This window comes from Sinocyclocheilus grahami, unplaced genomic scaffold (genome assembly GCF_001515645.1).
Source record: "Sinocyclocheilus grahami isolate Dianchi unplaced genomic scaffold, SAMN03320097.WGS_v1.1 scaffold14.1, whole genome shotgun sequence".
NCBI lineage: Eukaryota > Metazoa > Chordata > Actinopteri > Cypriniformes > Cyprinidae > Sinocyclocheilus > Sinocyclocheilus grahami.
This window is the reverse complement of record NW_015505193.1, coordinates 2,783,022-2,803,283: the sequence shown is the minus strand read 5'-3', so window position 1 is coordinate 2,803,283 and position 20,262 is coordinate 2,783,022. Positions and strand designations below refer to the sequence as shown.

The 20,262-nt window shown below is 37.2% G+C and overlaps 1 protein-coding gene across 2 annotated transcripts in view; it reads right to left on the bottom strand.

Moving 5' to 3' along the window:
* LOC107600282 (F-BAR and double SH3 domains protein 2-like) overlaps positions 1-16,285 on the bottom strand; it is a 102,854-nt gene extending 86,569 nt beyond the window's left edge. For both annotated transcript variants that reach the window (XM_016292135.1, XM_016292142.1), the window contains exons 1-2: positions 16,079-16,285; positions 10,847-10,944 (exon numbers count right to left, since the gene is read on the bottom strand). In XM_016292135.1, coding sequence (XP_016147621.1) covers positions 10,847-10,944; positions 16,079-16,099 — 119 coding nt within the window. In that variant the 5' untranslated portion in view covers positions 16,100-16,285. The remainder of the gene's footprint in view (positions 1-10,846; positions 10,945-16,078) is intronic.
* Positions 16,286-20,262: the final 3,977 nt, after the last annotated feature.

The window sequence follows — 20,262 nt, the reverse complement described above, 5'->3', positions numbered from 1 at the left end:
CAGTGTCCTTGGAAACCCTGTCAGTCCGGATTGAATGGCACTTAAATTATTAAATCAATACAGCAATGACTGCAATTAGAACTTGAATGTTATGTGCTAATTCAATCATTATATCTTGGAAGCAATCTTAACGAGTCCTCTTGCAAGCATAGCTATTACTGCTATTCATTTCAACTAACCCCTAACACATCAAGTATTAAACTTAAACATGTAGGCCTAACTAGTCCCACAACAACACATTCAGAACACATTCACAAAATGAAAAAGTCTAGTAACGCAATGACGGCTCTTGCTCTGGGACCAACAGGTCTGTCTGTCTACAGCTGGGAAAAACCCAGCAGTGTCCTTGGAAACCCTGTCAGTCCGGATTGAATGGCACTTAAATTATTAAATCAATACAGCAATGACTGCAATTAGAACTTGAATGTTATGTGCTAATTCAATCATTATATCTTGGAAGCAATCTTAACGAGTCCTCTTGCAAGCATAGCTATTACTGCTATTCATTTCAACTAACCCCTAACACATCAAGTATTAAACTTAAACATGTAGGCCTAACTAGTCCCACAACAACACATTCAGAACATTCACAAAATGAAAAAGTCTAGTAACGTTGATGACTTTAAGTGGACTTAGAAACAGAAGCATTCAGACACATCAGACACATTGTGGCACTTTCTGCAGAGACCGTTTAGTGCCGAAACACACGAAGCAGACCTGAGGAATTTGAGTGCCTAGAGTCAAGCTGTAAACCCAGGAATCTCCCACAAAACTACAAACGCACACAGATCCAGCCAATGTCATTTATCTTATAGGCAGAAGTTACAAAAGAAAGTCAAACGCTAAAAGAATAGTGTTTGTAAGAAACAAATCCATCATTTAAACAAGTCCTCTATCCAATATTGCTTTCGCCACTCGTTTGAATCAGGACAGAAATACGCACAGACCGTTTACAAGCCAAAACAGCCCAAAATGGTTCTAAACTAATATGTTGGTGGATTTTTATGTTATAGACAACAGGATATAGACTTTTTCACAGAAGGAAGCGTTATTATGGATTATGGACTGGTATTTTGGCCAGAAGCAACACTTTAAAGTTAAAACGTCTTAATGATGAATTTGCTTCTTACAAACACAGCTTTTCACATCACAAGATGTTAACTGATGGACTGGAGTGGTGTGGATTACTTGTGGATTATTGTGATGTTTTTATCAGCTGTTTAGACTCTCATTCTGACGGCACCCATTCACTGCAGAGCATCCATTGCGGAGCAAGTGATGCAATGCAACATTTCCCCAAATCGGTTTCAATGAAGAAACAAACTCATCTACATCTAAGGTGAGGACATTTACAGCAAATTTTCTTTTTTGGGAGAACTATCCAAAAGACACCATAGATAAAAAAACACAGGTTGCATGATGGGAGTTGTTTATACAAATCTGTGTATACAAAATGCTAAATGACTAATTACTTCCTAAAAAGAACAGTCATAAACATAGTAATACACATACAGATGGGAGAGTGGCGTGTGTGTTCAGTTATAAACAGATAAAACTAATCCAGAGGTCAGTAAACCTTGGATGACGTGGTTTTTGTTTCCAAGAAAGATAACTATTTTTACAGCCTAATATAATAATATATCATAACTATCTACTTCCACTTTCCATTTGTTGTGTGCAAATACATTATTTTACTGTCTAAAGCCAAAAGAGAAAGTCTGGTCTTTATATATGGCTTGAGTCCCTCCTTCAATGTATTTTTTATCATCTAGCAGGTGAAGAAACATGATTTGAGGAATCGTTCATGTCTGGATCACAAACGTTCCAGGATGATACACAGTACTTTAATACTCAAGGTTAAAGGGTCAAAATCACTAACTCCAAGCATGAGAACCCATGATAGTGATGTTTGACTTGAATACCACTAACAAGAACAAGAGAGCGGGAGAGTTAAATCCACAGAATAAAAAACAAGGTACAACAACAGGCCAAGACAAAGGGATGGAGAGAAAGAAGAATGAATCGATGGGCATTAGGAGGAGCGTTTTCGACCTAACTAAGAATGTTAGAGGCGTCTGAGCTATTAGTGAGAGGAGAGGAAGAGGTCAGAGAGGTCAAGGCCTTGTATTTCACTTCCAGCTTTTCCAATTAGTGGTTGTTTGGGTATGAGAGCGATGTAATCTCCACACAACACAACAGACAGCCAAGTGTGTTTGTGTGTCTTGATGTGACGTTCTCTGTAGGTGAAGCCTATTTTGAGGAATATTACGATTTTTTAAAGTTTAAGGTCGGCAAGATTTTTTTTGAAAGAAGTCTCTTCTGCTCACCAAGGCTGCAGTAAAACCGTAAAATTGTGAAATGTTTTTACAATTCAAAATATCAGTTTTTGATTTTAATATATTTTAAAATATAATTTATTCCTGCGATGCAAAGCTGAATTTTCAGCATCATTACTCCAGTCTTTAGTGTCACATGATCCTTCAGAAATCATTATAATATGCTGATTTATATGATTTGCTGCTTTGGAAACACTTTTTTGAATTGAATTATCATCAATGTTGAAAACAGTTTTGCTGCTTCATATTTTTGTGGATTTTTTTTTTTTAAATGAAGTCCAAAGGTACACAATTTATTTGAAACAGAAACCTTTTGTAATATTTTCTGTCATTTTTGATCGATTTTAAGCATCCTTGCTGAACAAAAGTATTTAAAAAAAAATCTTACTGACCCTATACTTCTGAATGGCAGTGTACATTGTGACATTACTTTCATGACAATAAAGCACACTTTGCCTAAAATTCAAGAAATATTACTCAAATTGCAAAATATGTATATGCAAGTAAATTACATACTTTACAGTAAAGATAATCTGAAAAACAATATTTGAGATTCAAATAAAGGGGTTAAAATGTCTGATGCATAACATTAAAAAGAATTTTAAGGGTAAAAAAATAATATATTTTAATAAAATAAAAGAAATCCTAAAATTGTCTCAATTTTTTTAATGCAAAACTTTATTTTGGTTTTAAATGTGACCTGCACATGTTCTCGTGGCTTTCTGGAGCCGGTATAACGCATTCCACTTTGAAGCATTAGGCTCGCTTGCTCTCTTTAAGAATTCATAAACATGTACGGTTGAATTTGCTTATGAACGCTGTGTTTGTGTGGGAGAACATGACTGTGTTAAAGTGAGCATGAGAGAATGTGAACTCCAGGGAGACGGCGCTTGCATCGAGCATTACAGCTCTCCTCCTTCCTTTATCAGCACCTCCTGCTCTCACATGCCTCCTCAAATTCCTTTCACCCCTTCAGAAAACCCCCCATCATGCTCTATAACATCTCACACTACAAAAGTATTTAAAAAAAAATCTTACTGACCCTATACTTCTGAATGGCAGTGTACATTGTGACATTACTTTCATGACAATAAAGCACACTTTGCCTAAAATTCAAGAAATATTACTCAAATTGCAAAATATGTATATGCAAGTAAATTACATACTTTACAGTAAAGATAATCTGAAAAACAATATTTGAGATTCAAATAAAGGGGTTAAAATGTCTGATGCATAACATTAAAAAGAATTTTAAGGGTAAAAAAATAATATATTTTAATAAAATAAAAGAAATCCTAAAATTGTCTCAATTTTTTTAATGCAAAACTTTATTTTGGTTTTAAATGTGACCTGCACATGTTCTCGTGGCTTTCTGGAGCCGGTATAACGCATTCCACTTTGAAGCATTAGGCTCGCTTGCTCTCTTTAAGAATTCATAAACATGTACGGTTGAATTTGCTTATGAACGCTGTGTTTGTGTGGGAGAACATGACTGTGTTAAAGTGAGCATGAGAGAATGTGAACTCCAGGGAGACGGCGTTTGCATCGAGCATTACAGCTCTCCTCCTTCCTTTATCAGCACCTCCTGCTCTCACATGCCTCCTCAAATTCCTTTCACCCCTTCAGAAAAACCCCCACCAGGCTCACTTTTCACATCCGAATCCGTTTTGCTTGCCTCACATGTTGTAAAGCCTCCATTCTCACGGCACGGTCTGAAATCTCCAGGAATTTGCGCTGTTTTTCTTCCCAGATCACAGTCATCTGCTTTTTTCCACACTAAAAGCTCACAAGAGAAAGCACACACACAGCCCTCCAGATCATCTCCAGGATAGAAGGCATGTCTGGGCCTCTCGCTCCTATTGTTCTACCGCTCTAAAAGACATCACGGAAAGTGCTATAATACTGATTCATGGTGCTAGCCAAGGCAAGAATCACAATTACTACTTCTCATAACAACCTTCAGGGATTTGAATTCTAATAATGACTAAAATAAACATCATTAAAGCACTATAAAAAGTCACATTATACAACTTGTGTGCTATATAAGTCTTAGAAATTCATATGATAGCTTTATGAGAGGAAACAGAGCAAAATAAAAGACATTTAACTGTGATAAAAAAACAGTAATATTGCAAAATATTTTTACAATTTAAAATTAATGTGTTCTATTTGAATATATTGTAAAATGTAATTTACTCTTGTGATGAAAAGCTGAATTTTCAGCATCGTTACGTGTTTGAGAACGCTGTTGAAAGAATGAAAAGGCTTTTCATGAAATACCTCTCAGATCAAATTAGCCTTGAGATTCGGGAGGCAGGCCGGCTCAATTTCATTAAAGCCTTTGAGAGTTGTGGGCTTGTGTGTGTGACGATGGTTGTAAGAAAAGCTCATTCATTAAAGAATGATGGAGAGCAGGATTTCTTTGCATTTGGATGATAGAGTTAATGCTCAGGTCAGATCTGACTCAGAAAACCCTGTGAGAACCCAACATAACAAGAGGAAACATCAGCCTTCAACAACCAAATTCTAATTTTACATCAGTGTATGTGTCACAATCTAGCTATTTTTACTGGAATTCAAAGCAAAAATGGTTTCTATACTAAATAAGAATTTAATAATATATATTTTTGATTTAATCCAGTGAATTAAACACCATAATTTTGCATGATTATTTACTTTGTATTAGGACATTGGACACAAAAATATTATATATATATATATACAGTATATATATATATATGTGTGTGTGTGTGTGTATAAAGGTCATACGTATAGGTCAGTGTGTGAAAACACATTGAAGCAACAATATATATATATATATATATATAAACTATCGTAAACAATTAAAATGCATCTTGTTGTTCATATCAAACACCCTTAATAACAAGGTATTCCTCATCTTGACTTAGAACACAAATCATTCCACAGTTGTGCAGTTTTCTAGAACAACACAGTATAGTCTTCATACTGCCTTATGAGTTCACAATGAAACAAAGAGTCAGAAAGTGCAAGAGAAACGGATCCAGTCAGAAGTAGGGCTGCTCAATTATGGCAAAAATCATAATCACGATCATAGGCGGAGGGTGGACCAACTCCAGGGTAAGGCTAAAAGCAGCCAAATCTATTAACTACAAACATCATAAACCCGTCTTTTTAGGCAAGAACCAGACATGGGTGTCATGTAGGCTAATAAAATATGTTTAATGGGACTGAATTTGTATTTAATATGACTCCAATTGAATAAAAAAAAACATTAGAAATTGGTAATTATAAAACGTTTCCTTTCCAAGGTTATTCAAACAGCAAATAAATTCTTATACAGAAAGTGACATTATCACTAACTTTGATCTATCGCGAGTTTAAGCACTCTCAAAAAAAAAAAAAATCGTTATAATCATTTAAGCTGTCTACACTGTGAAAATAATCTCTTACTTGCATTGTACTTACATTTGCGCGTCCGGAATTCAGTCAGCGAACGCGCGCGCACTCAAAAATGATGAGTTCAGCGATGACTCATCTGAACGCCTCTGATTGGCCATTGCATTCCTAAGCTCAACAGAATCATGTGTGATTGGTTATAATGCGCAACACTGTAAAAACGCCTAAAATTAAATACGGTGCAACATGAGCAGATCTTAATTTAATGCCGCAATCGATACTTTCTATTCATTTTCATATTGTTAGCAACAGTCATAATAGATTTAATTTGTTTGTGCAGGGGCATCTTTGTCCAATTTAGAGGCATTTTTGCCTTCCCCAGCCTTATACAGCCCATGATCACGATTATTTTGGTCAATATTGTAATCACGATTATTTAACATGATTATGAGTGGGCCACATGACCAAAACTTTATACGAGTGATTTAATTAAAAATAGTGATTTATATCAAATATATATTTTCTGTAAATAACGTTGCTATGACATCTACATTTTAGATACCAGTGAATTTTCACAATTCTAAATACCAAAGCAGAAAATGGTAACTCATACTAAAAAAAGTCCTCAAACATGATTGAAAAATAATTAAACAGTCAGTAATAAAATAAAAACAATAAAAGCAAAGGACAAATTCAATATAAAACAGATACAAATGAAACAAACAGTGCTTTATGTTTTTATGCAAGTCTAAAGTATTCAGCTAACAGCTTAGTACAGAAATTAAATAATCAAATGTAAAATAAAACAGCATAGTCTTCACTGTAAGAATAAAACTTCAGTTGTTTCTTATTAAAGTTACAAAAGTCCTTCAGTCAAGAACAGTGAGTGATTTTCTCTTTGTCGTTTGTTGTTTGATTAATATGAAGCACACAGTCAGCAGCAGAAATATAGCCTGCTGTCACTTTAAGAGCCGCACGGATCCAATATACTGTTACACACGGATTTTCATTCTCAAATGTTTGCATTCACTTAAGACATAACCAACGAGGGTTTCCGTGAATAATAATCACCAAGCGCCGCATTTTGAAATTTTTTTACGTGTATCTGACCGCTTAGTAGGGTTGGGTACCGACTGAATTGCGTCAGTACTACCGAGTACTGATTCACATTAAATCAATCGGTGACAATTTCGGTACCTGAGAATGCATCTGGGCGCATACGCTACAGAGAGAGAAAGAGAGACCCTGTGACGTGATGTCACCCCTGCAACTCGTTCAAACAACACACAGGGCAAGCAGAAATTCTGAAGTGTGGTTACATTTCTAGGGCCACATGGTTTCTGAGAAAACGCGGACGGGATCGTGGAGTCCATTCATAAAAACGTAATTGACTCTATTGCGTGGAATGCCACAGAATTCGTACATTTTGGACTAATAAATCAAAAGTAGCCACTGCCACTTAATTTGAATCGCAATATGAACTAGTGTCTGTGAATATTAAAATGCAAAAAGACTGTTTAAATATGACTCCTGCATGTTCCGCTTGCCTCTGTATGTATGAATGGCGGAAACGCGGTTTTGTTTACTACACAAATACTGAAGCACGCGTGACGCTCGCGGTGATTTTCGGCCTCTGCGTCTCGAGGCATGAACACAAAAACTTAATCTCCAGAGCTGCTGTGATAGTCACTTCGCAGGAATTTTACCGTTTCATTTGAGAAAACTAGCATCATCATACTGTATACACACAGAAACTTGATGGCAACCTTTCAAAATAGAAGTACGGTTTAACATGTAACAGAAATATATTAGTCTTGTATTACTTTTGTACAGTATAATGTACATCTTTAAATATTCCATTTTCTATCAAATTTAAAAAACAATTAAATGATCAAAATAAATATTACAACCAGATTAATCACTTGTAAAAAAAAAATCCAATTATTAGTTTATAAAATGTTTTTTTAAAGGAATATTCACACAATTTTTCTTCCATGTATTAATTTCAACAGTAAACCTCAGTTTGTTAGTCAAAAAATAAAAGGGTTTAATTTTCATTTGATTTAAAATAAAGTTTTAATTTGATTTTCAGAAAAATGTTAATGAATTTCTGGGGGGAAAAAAAGAAATAAAGAAAAAGTTTGAAAGGCTCTATTGTTCAAAATTATGAAATTGAGACTTTTGGATTTTTTTCACTGAAATAAATGTTTTTGTAATTACACAGAGTAAAGTACCGAAAAAAGGTACCGTTGGGTACCGGCACCGAAATTCAGGCACCGTACCGGTTAAAATGTGAACGGTACCCAACCCTCCCGCTTAGGTACGCAACTTAAGCTAAAAGTTCACTTTACATGTCCGTGTCGGAGCGCATGCACAGAAAACCTCCTGAGGAACAGTTCTCTTTCTCGCTTTTATAAACAAGAATAATTCTAACAAAACATTACACAACATACGAACAGCTCAAATCTAAGGAACAAATCAATTGTCAATACAAATTCACATAATCAACTTGAATCCTATGCATGGGGAAAATCTGCATGGGCAAATCTTCCAACCTCAAGCGAAATTCCCGACTGTGCACATTTCTATCGAAATGACTAGATTTAGACCATGAAAATTTGCAGAACACTGGTAAATGTGACTGTAAATTTTGTCTAATTTGACTAACTGTATGTTTGATGAGCTTTAGTCTCAATGGGCTTTATATGAAAGTACAGTCCACTCCTTTGCATTAACTGAAAAGTCAACATTGAAAATTATGGAAGTCCGTTTCTGCCACAGAATTAAAGATTAAGAAAGGTAACAGCGACTTTTTATGTCAAACTTCTGACTTTTTTCTCATAATTCCAAGATTAAAGTCACAATTTTGACTTGCAATTGCAAATTTAATTACTCACAATTTGGAATATTCTTCTTGCAATATGCTTTATAAACTCGCAATTGCAAATCAGCACCTCAAGCTCATATTTCACAATTCTGAGTTTATATCTTGCCGTTTTTGTCAGAATTGCAAGAAAAAAGTCAGAATTGTACAACATAAGCTCAGAATTACAAGAAAAAAAATCATAACTGTAAGATAAAAAGTCATAATTATGTTTTAATTTTTATTATTCTGTGGCGGAAACAGGCTTCCATAGAGGGAAAAAAAATTTATATATTTTTTTTTTTACTAATTTTAAGTCAACATAAAAGCTATGTTTTTTCAAAGTTAGATATGATCTTGGACAGTTTGAGATCTTAATCGGACTGTATTTCTATATTTCACACCAAATTTAAGGTTAAGTGTGTCGTTTCTACACCACTAGTGACATCAAACGATATTGCAAAAATGAAGACTTTCCAAATGGGTTTTCATGCATTACAACCTTCCCTTCCATTTTTGACTTCCATTCTTTGGGCAAACAGTGATTCAAAATAAGCTGAGAAAGTTTACAAGCCTCAAAAAAATCAGATCAATGTTTCATTGGCAGTTGTTTCTGCACATTAAAACGAGCATTTTCACGCCATATATAATTACAAGCATCACCTTTAAATATGGCGTCTAGCCTGACCAAGGTTATAGATGGAGTGCTAGGGAGTGCAGAAGCTAGGGATCTGCACATTCAGCAGGATTCCAGATGGTTAGCTGACTCACGGCATGACTGACTTTCATGTCTCACTGTTTTTTGTCTTCTTTTTTGCCTGTAGTCGGGGACAGCACAAACACCAGCTGAAGGTCTTTGGCTATGAGGCATAAAGCTATTAAAGGATAAGTTCACTTCCAAAATAAAAAAAATCCTGATAATTTACTCACTCCCATCATCCAAGATCTGTCTTCCGTCACAAGGAAATGAAGGTTTTTGAAGAAAACATTCCAGGATTTTTCTCCATATATTGGAGTATATCGCGGAGCTAGTGCAAGACGAGCATTTGTGGTTAAAAAGTATATACATTTTTTTTTTTTACGAAAAAAAAACAAAAAGACAGATCGTTTAACTATATAAAACCCGTTGGTCCCCATTGAAGTCCATTATATGGAGAAAAATCCTGGAATGTTTTCCTCAAAAACCATTTCTTTGCGACTGAAGACAGAAAGACGTGAACATCTTGGATGACATGGGGGTGAGCAAATGATTAGGAAATTTTTATTCTGGAAGTGAACTTATCCTTTAAAGTGTGCTGTGAGCTGTTTTCTGCAAAGATGCAAAGCAAGATGCTGGCAGAATTTACATGCAATAAAGTTGGTCCTTTCTCCAAACCGAAGGTATGACATACAGATGACTAAATTTAAGAACCAGATGTTTTAATTAAGCAAGAATGTACAGGAGGCCCTTCTATATTTTGAATAAAGGCAAAGCTATACAGTATGACAGAGTGAAGCACCTGCAATATAAGTATATAAGTCGATTTTAAGTCGCAACATGTTTCAAATGATTTCTGGAAAATACAGTATGCACAGTTTTAAAAAATAATAATAATTTGCAATAAAAAAAATTGCAAATGCAAATGGGAGAGGTGTTTAGAAAACCAATTATTTTTGCAATTTTATTTGCAATAACTAAATTACACATTCACCCTTAAATTAGACTAGTCTTTTAGACAGTCCGTCAACTAATCACTTGTAAAAATATGCAGTTTAACCTATCCTGACCCTCTCTCTCGATCTCTTTTGGACACACACTTCTTTTCTCTCCATAACACAAACACACACCAAAATAGCCTCTGCAGCAGATTACAATTCGTCTTCATCTCCCTTGTGAGGGTGTGCCACTGTCAAATATCTTCTTAAACACCCGTAAGCATGTACAAACACATACAAGCCCAAGACGTGCATAAATTCCATGTCCAAACGCAGCGGTTTTAACTCCCTCCCTCCCCCTGTTCTGAAACATCCCGCAATCCCTTTTTAAGAGAAGCCAAGGAGAGAAAAAACAGGGGGAAAAAAAGAGAAAAGCAGCACAGTTATGACTTCCAGCTGTGGGAACGACTGGCCTGCGAGCAGGAAATCCAAAGGAAATGCCTTCGTCACATCCCGCTCCTGTGTTCGCTCTTCAAAAATGGGGAGAATTTGCTCTCTTTTTCTGCGGCCTGTTTCATTTGTTTATTTTTATGGATGCGTGTGTTTTAGGCAGTGTTTTAACTTAAAGCCTTACCTCATATCTTCCAATAAATCACATTCCGTCTGGTGTTTGAGGTGCAGGCGGCCGAGCTGCTCCGTATGCGTGTTCTTCAGTTCCTGTGTCACTTTTACCTGAAGACCAGACAACATCATTAGAGGTGAGGAAGAGGATGGCACATGCAGGCTGCACAAACACATACAATATCCCACATGAGCTCATTATTGCGTTTCCAGATCCAGTCAGCTGTATGAGACAGAACGACACATTCACAATCCTTCCAAACAACAAGAGCAAAATTCCCACTAATCAAACTCGAACAGAACTGACAGACACAGTTCGATGGGGGATTCTTTCTATAAAAAAAAATGTGTAATTTTTTGGATGTTAAAACTTTTTCCTGACCCAGTTTGATATGCGGTCACTCAAAACATTGGCTCAACCGATGGCGTGAGTTTGGGGGCGGGACAATCTGACCAGCAGTGCTCAGGGAACCAGTTTGAAAATAGTCATTATTTTGTTTGACACTCAATGTGTGAAAGTAGCATGCTTCAGCTTTAAACTATTCTACAGTGCCTTGCGAATGTATTCATACCCCTTCATTTTTTCACATTTTGTTTTGTTGCTGCCTTATGTTAAACTGCTTTAAATTAGTTTTTTTTCCCACAACAACCTACACTCCATACACCAAATAATTGTCAAGCAAAAAAACAGGTTTTTAACATCTTTGCAAATGTATTAAAAATAAAAAAATAAAATGATTCCATATGATATCTGGGACAGTTGAAATTTAGCTCAGGAGCATTCATTTTGCTTGTAGATATTACTACACTTCAAGTGAAGTTAACCTGTGGCAAATTCAACTGAATGGGTATGATTTGGAAAGCCACACACGTTTTAATAAAAGGCCTAACAGCTGATAATGCATATCACAGCAAAAACCAAGCCCTGAGGTCAAAATAACTGCCTGTAGAGCTCAGCAACAGGGTTGCATCAAGCCACACATCCGGGGAAGAGTTCAGAAAAAAAAATCTGCTTCATTGAAGGGTCACAGAAGCATGTAGTCTCTGTTACCCTTAATGGAAGAAGTTTGAAACAACCAGGCCTCTTCCTAGAGCTGGCCTCCTGGCCAAACTGAGCAATTGATGGAGAAGGGCTTTGGTTAGCATGGTGAACAAGAACCTGATGGTCACTCTAGTTGAGCTCCATGATCATATGTGGAGATAAGAGAAATCTACAGAAGGACAAACATCGCTGCAACACTCCACGAATCCTGTCTTTATGGCGGTGTGGCCAAACTCAATCCTCTCTTCAGTTAAGACACATGAAAACACTTGGAATTTACAAAAAAAAGCACCTAAAGGACCCTCAGACTCTGATAAACAAGATTCTTTGGTCTGATGAACCTCAATTCTTAGCATCATGTTTGAAGGAAACCAGCTACGCTCATCGCCTGCAGAGTACCATCCCAAAAGTAAAGTGTGCTGGTAGCAGCCTCATGCTGTGGGGCTGTTTTTCAGCAGCAGGGACTGAGGGACTCGTTAGAGTAGAAGAAACGCTCAGTGCAGCAAAATATTGAGTTAGCCTTAATGAAAACCCAGTCCAGAGCATTCAGAACCTCAGACTGGGCAGAAGGTTCACCTTCCAACAGGACAATGACACTAAGCACACAGCAAGAGTGGCTTATAGACAACTGTGTGAATGCCCTTGAGTGGCCCAGCCAGAGCCAGGGATTGAACCCAATCAAATATTTCTGGAGAAACCTGAAAATGTGCATCTGCCCCCATCCAACCTGACAGAGCTTGAGAGGTGAGCAGGTGAGGTGAAGAATGGCAGATAATTGCAAGGCACTGTATGTTACACAATATAATACTGCTCATCTTATAGTTTAGACTAATATAGATAAATATTGTTCTACAAGTCTAAACTATAAGATGAGCAATCACAAACCTGATCTAACGGACCTGGACTAACAATGATGAATATGATGCTTTGTGTTAAGTGCTGTAAGTTTTTAGCATACAATAGTAATTAAAAACTCACATTATTAAATCAACTGAAAAAAAAAAAACTGTACCAAAATGAAAAACAGATTTGCATATTTCTGCTGACATGGACATTTCTGAAGAGATCTTATCATCCTAAAATTAATACTGAAGTGTGTAAAATGTCTCAAATGCTTCCAAGGCTTTAAAATGTCTGAAATGTTTCCAAGTTATGTTGATTGAGTAAGATTAAATGATATGATCAAAACAGTTAAGATGAATTATGTACTTTTATTATGAGAAAAATGTGTTATTTAGCATGATAGGAATTGCTTTCTGGCATGACACATCCTAAAATTCCACATTTAATGGAATCTAAATACATTAGAAACTAAAAATGTTTTAAAAATCAGCCATTTTTTTTACCGTAGCAAAAACAGAAGAATTCATGAACTTCTACTTACTATAAGTAATCAGCAAAGCCACACCTTTAGAACATATCATGGTAATGAAAGAGTAACATCCTCACATACCATAGTATTCTGTCCAAAAAATGGCATGACACATCCTAAAATTCCACATTTAATGGAATCTAAATACATTAGAAACTAAAAATGTTTTAAAAATCAGCCATTTTTTTTACCGTAGCAAAAACAGAAGAATTCATGAACTACTTACTATAAGTAATCAGCAAAGCCACACCTTTAGAACATATCATGGTAATGAAAGAGTAACATCCTCACATACCATAGTATTCTGTCCAAAAATTTTTCATTTAAGTATCAAATTATTATTGTATCAAAAGGGGGTTTCGCAGCGATGACAAAAAAAATTACCTTTCAGTGAACAGTTCTTAAAAGAAGCATATTTTCTTAGTGTGAAGAACATTTTAATCATCGAAAGAATGCTTTTCCACTATAATGAAATGGTATGTTTGTTAGAGGAGCCATCGAATAAAAATAAAGGTTCTTTATTGGCAGAGTGTACTAGTGTCATACCAGCAACATGAGAAAAAAAAAACCTTTTAGGTTTATCTATAGGAAGTTGCAAACATAAATGCTTTGAGGTCAACAATAAAGACACAGGTGATGGTTTCGTTTGAGACCGTTAACCACTCACATCCTGAAGTATGTGGAAGTGAAAGTCGTGGAATGATAAAGAACCCTTCAATTATGAATCAACATTGATTAAGCTCAAACAGCTCTGTGCTGGAATGACTATGTGCCGTAACCGTCCAGAACGCTATAAAATAATCTTGATTATAGGAAATATGGCATTGATGACAACAAATTCATGAGTTAAAGGAATAGTTCACCCAAAAATGAAAATTTACTGAAAATGTACTCACCCTCAGGCTATCCAAGATGTAGATGAGTTTGTTTCTTTATCAGAACAGATTTGAAGAAATTTAGCATTCCATCTCTTGCTCAGCAATGGATGCTCTGCAGTGAATGGGTGCCGTCAGAATGAGAGTCCAAACAGCTGATAAACAAATCTATCATTAAGACGTTTTTCTTACAAACACACAGCTATTTGCTTCTCCAGATGTTAACTGATGGACTGGAGTGGTGTAGATTATTGTGATGTTTTTATCAGCAGTTTGGACTGTTTTTATCAGCTGTTTCATTCTGACGGCACCCATTCACTGCAGAGCATCCATTGGTGAAAAAGTGATGTAATGCAACATTTCTCCAAATCTGATGAAGAAACAAACTCATCTACATCTTGGATGGCCTGAGGGCGAGTAAATTCTCAGTTTACTATTCTCTTATATGCTCTTAAAACAATCAAGACGAACACATTCTCCTCAATGTGTGGGTTAAATGACAGGTACTGGTACCTGAACCAAACGTGGCTACAGAAGGTGTGATACTCAGCAGCAAAAATCCCAACGGGACCAGACCAATGAGCCCGGGCAGGTTGACTAATATCTGGGGAGAAACTGTTAATTACAACAGAAGTTTTCCACTTGGCAGGTGAGGAGATAATTGGTTCAGTAACAACTCCCTAAAGGTTAAAGGCAAGGAGGATGGAAAATAATACAGAACGCCCCGGATTCCGACCCTACCAGCATCAGCAGGACACAATGTTACAGGCTGCACCAGAACACATGGTTTGACAGCCGGCTGCACGGCTCTCATCAACACTTTGAGCTGCACAGGTGAAGCATTATTACTCTGAGATGCAGAGCATCCACTAGAGATCCACAGCAGCATTTGCGTCAGAGGAAAACATCAGTGCATCAACAAAACAGCACATTTATTCAGGCATTTACTGAGATCCACACTGATGCCAAACACAGATCAGATCTTTGCTTTGAAAGACACATTAGATGACACATTCACAGTCTGTCCAGCACATGCACCTTTTAACCTATGATTTATACAAACCATATACTGTAGCCTATCCTGTGTCCTGCATATCTTTGGAAAGAGCTAGACGTCATTTTATTGTGCATTCAAAAGAGAGGAAACATTATCAGCGTGACAACGACCAAAGCAAACGCATCTTTATTTAATATTTGCATTTGAAAACATCGTTTAGCCAAAATAACAGGGTTATTGTGGGGTAAACGTGTGCTACATGCTATCTGCCTTCCTTCTCTTCTCAAGACAAAGCAATTGCAAAGAGTCAGACGTCACGTTTAGTAAGGATTTGACACTCTGATGCAATGCTCTGATGATTAAAATGCATAAATGTGTGCGGCATGATAGGAACACAGCGGTTTCGCGCGATCATTTCACATGCAGCCTGTGGGACACGAGTTTGAAACCCAACACCTCTGCTGTCACCTCTGAGGGAGACAGTAAAACATCTTTCTGTAGGATATATGAATGTAAACTCATCTTTCCCTCATGTGCATGACATCTGGACACATTTAAGCGAGATATGTAACACGATGTCAGACTTTAGGGTGAGAATAATGAACGGTGATCCGTCTATTTGACAAAAGCGTGGGGACTCGGTCCAATCTGAGGGAAAACACACAAGACGACTCTCATGGCTGCACGGTTTAACCGTTATCTGAGGGCAAATCAGTCTAAAACACTCATCTATCATCTCTAGACACATATCTGCCGAATTTCGGGGTTATTTTCAACCGCTGCCGCTGGAAAACAACGATAAAAACAGGACCGCTCGAGAAAACTCTTGATACACTGTTTCAAAACAAACCGCGGCTCGATACAAAGTTGCAACTTGGGGAAAATGTAACAAATCACTTTTTTTTTCTTTTCTTTTTTTTTTTTTTAACACACACGTTGTTCCAACGCTGGTTTCTTACCTTTCTTGGCGGAGGCTGCATGTTTGAACATTGGCACAAATGAAGTAATATCCCAGAGAAACGATTCCCACTGCGATCGGGATGGATGATTGAGAAAAGACTGGGATTCGGATCTGAATTCAGACGGCCATGATGAAGCAGGTCCAGTCGGGCAGACGCTCAACAAACACTGCGGATCAGGGGAGAAAGTAATGAAAGAGAATATGTCTCCAACCGTAAAATCCAGCCCAACAGCGCCCCGGACCGGACACACCGAAACCCGCTGTACGAACCCTAATACGGGGAAGGCTTAGCTCATGAATATTAATTACGTAACGGGACGTTCGCTCACTTGGCGAATCTGATTGGCTTACGTTGTTTTCAACCGCTGCCGCTGGAAAACAACGATAAAAACAGGACCGCTCGAGAAAACTCTTGATACACTGTTTCAAAACAAACCGCGGCTCGATACAAAGTTGCAACTTGGGGAAAATGTAACAAATCACTTTTTTTTTCTTTTCTTTTTTTTTTTTTTAACACACACGTTGTTCCAACGCTGGTTTCTTACCTTTCTTGGCGGAGGCTGCATGTTTGAACATTGGCACAAATGAAGTAATATCCCAGAGAAACGATTCCCACTGCGATCGGGATGGATGATTGAGAAAAGACTGGGATTCGGATCTGAATTCAGACGGCCATGATGAAGCAGGTCCAGTCGGGCAGACGCTCAACAAACACTGCAGATCAGGGGAGAAAGTAATGAAAGAAAATATGTCTCCAACCGTAAAATCCAGCCCAACAGCGCCCCGGACCGGACACACCGAAACCCGCTGTACGAACCCTAATACGGGGAAGGCTTAGGTCATGAATATTAATTACGTAACGGGACGTTCGCTCACTTGGCGAATCTGATTGGCTTACGTGCGTGGGCAACGGTCAGTGACTAATTTGAATATTAATGAAGTTATGTGATTGGACAGTTCAAGAATGCGCCAACGGCGAATGGAGCTCATTATTATTCATAAACTAGGCCTTTGCCATGGTAAAGTACATTTCGCAATCCTAGTGATTCTTTATGCAGAGGATGAAAATAAAACAAATTTGGATTTACTTCTGCACAAAATGAATTATCGACTGTAGAATTGGGTAAAAACAGATATCAAATGCGTAAAATAATTAGACAAACAGTTCTGGAATGTAGGCTATAACACATCTGTAGCACCGACATATAAAGCCACTAAATCTGCAGGGCTGAACATGAGGCTACACCTTCAAAGATTTTATTTGATTGTTCTTGGAATGTGTCATAAAGGTCCTTAAACTTGCGCCTTGTGTATTTGCAATATAGATCGAATAAAATTCACTGGATGTTACACGATGCATAACAATAATCAGATCTAAGAATCTCATAAAATGGATTCCAATACCACGATGAACCTCCTATTAATGTATCCCAGACAGTGAGTGATCTTTTGACTTTTTCCACAATGTAAATCTCTCTGAACATGCCGGGGCTACTTGTCACAAGGGAAGAAATTCATGAAAGAACATTCAAAAACACTACTCAGTCTTTATTATGACTTTTTTCTACATGTTAGAGTAATGACAAATCTGAAACTCCAGTGGAAGTCTATATAATGACTTTTTATAATAAATTATTTAATGATCAAAATATGTGACGCAAATTAAATCTCTTAAATTTGAGCTGCTTCTTTGTCTATATGCCAGTTCTGCTCAATTTGGACGTCAACCAACTTTATAAGGTGCATCTTGGGACACTTTTGAAGCATCTATTGAAGAAGATCACATGTATCCTTAACACTTGTTGACTGATCATCCTCAAATTTTATTTTATTTTATTTTTTAAAGAAATGTATTCATAATTTGCTATTTAAGTTTGAACATTTTAAAGTTTTTAAGATGATGAGAAACATAAATTCAGTCAAGTGTGCCCAAAAGTTGTTGTACGTGCAGAGACTGATCACGTATAGTTTAGCTCAGGTTCATAACTCTGCTTACTAAGGGTAATAATTAATACAGTATTGTGAGGCATGTACGACAGCAATCGAACTCCTTGACATTCTTTCTTTCCTTCACAATAACACAGACACAGAGGAAAGATGACGGACCTCATACAATTCTGATGAAGCCTGTTTTGTCCTTGCACTGGAACTGTGAAGGTCTCAGATGAATTCAAACTGAGAGGAACAGAGGAACAGGTCAGTACAAAGCTTTCCTGTTTTTTTTTTTTTTGTGCATTTTCATTAAGTTTTGTCAGTGTTCAGAATATTTTTTTTGTATTTGGACTGTATAATGGTTTGTCAGGAAACCAAGCAATAGGCTTCATGCGTTAACATCTAAACTATAGTTTTATTCAAGTTCCCTGAATGAATGCATTTCCAGTTTCTTTCGGGCTGTGTGAATTTCTCCTCACTGTACTGTCGGGCAAGATGTTAATTATTGATAATTAGCATATTCCTTTCTCCTTTGCCAGACTCTGCAGGGTTCTCGCCAAGGGCTCTATTCTGAAACATGTTAAACTGCAAAGCATGGTGTGTGTGTTTTTTCAGTATTATTGATTTAAAATAGATTACTGAACCTTAAAGGAATAGTTCACCCAAAAGTGCAAATCTGCTGAAAATGTACTCACCCTCAGGCCATCCAAGATGTAGATGAGTTTGTTTCATTATCTGAATCAACATTGACTTAAACTTATGCTGGAATGAATAGGCAGACAAAACCATCAGTAACTCTAAAATAATATTTGTTACAGGAAATATGGCATTTATAACAATAACTTTATGAGTTAAAGGAATAGTTCACCCAAAAATGAAAATTTGCTCAAAATGTACTCATGGGAACAGATCACTTGCTCACTAATGGATGCTCTGTCAATTAATGTCTTGAGAAGCTGTGTGTTTGCAAGAAACAAATCCATCAAGACGTCAAACCATTGCTTCTGGCCAAAATATCCATAATCCATAATATTGCTTTCTCCAGTCATCTCATCTGAATCAGGAGAGAACTCTGCACAGATCAAGCACCGTTTACAAGCCAAAACAGCTCTAAACAAATATGTGGCTGGATTTTGATGTAAGAGGACAACAGGAGATGGACTTTTTCACTAGAGGGTGAGCACATCTTCAGCACATTTTAGATTTTTGGTGAATTATTTTTTTAAAGTGACTGTGTGAGGCTTCCAGAATGATTGATATATTATTGGCTGATACCGTGGCTTATGAGAGCAGGCTGAGGCATGTAAACACACCCACAGCGAATATATGCAGAATAAACAGGCAGGGGCACAGCAGGTCTGTTGCAGAAAGGAGGCACAACTGTTACATTTTACATTTACATTTAGTCATTTAGCAGACGCTTTTATCCAAAACGACTTACTGTTGGGGATACATAAAGCGATTCTTCTTAAAGAGGCAAACAGACACAGGAAGTGCTTGTAATACCAAGTTTTTAGACATTGTTCAAATAAGTACAAGCTAGAAAGAGAAGGAATAAATAAAGATAGATAGAGAATATATATATATATATTTTTAAATATATAAATATATATATATATATATATATATATTTTTTTTTTTTATGATGATGATGATGATGAAGTCAAGTAGCTTCGAAAGAGATACGTTTTCAGCTGTCGCTTGAAAATTGTCAGGGATTCAGCATTCCGGATTAGGGGTTGGAAGATCGTTCAACCAGCACAGGAATGGTGAACGAGAATGTTCTGGAAAGTGATTTTGAGCCTCTCTGTGATGGTACCACGAGGCGTTGCTCACTAGCGGATCTCAGGAGGGGATGTAGATTCGTAGTAGTGAGTGGAAGTAGGCGGGTGCTGAGCCTGTGGCTGTTCTATATGCAAGCATCAATGTCTTGAACTTGATTCGAGCCGCAACCGGTAGCCAGTGCAAGGAGATAAAGAGAGGTGTAACATGGGCTCTTTTGGGCTCGTTGAAGACCAGTCGTGCCGCTGCATTCTGAATCATTTGTAGAGGTTTGATTGTGCTTGATGGAAGTCCAGCCAGAAGAGCATTGCATTAGTCCAGCCTAGAAATGACAAGGGCCTGGACAAGAAGTTGTGCAGCATGCTCCGTTAGAAAGGGCCTGATCTTTCTGATGTTGTGCAATGCAAACCTGCAAGTTCAAGCAGTCTTTGCAATGTGGTCTTTGAAGGTCAGCTGGTCATCAAAGGT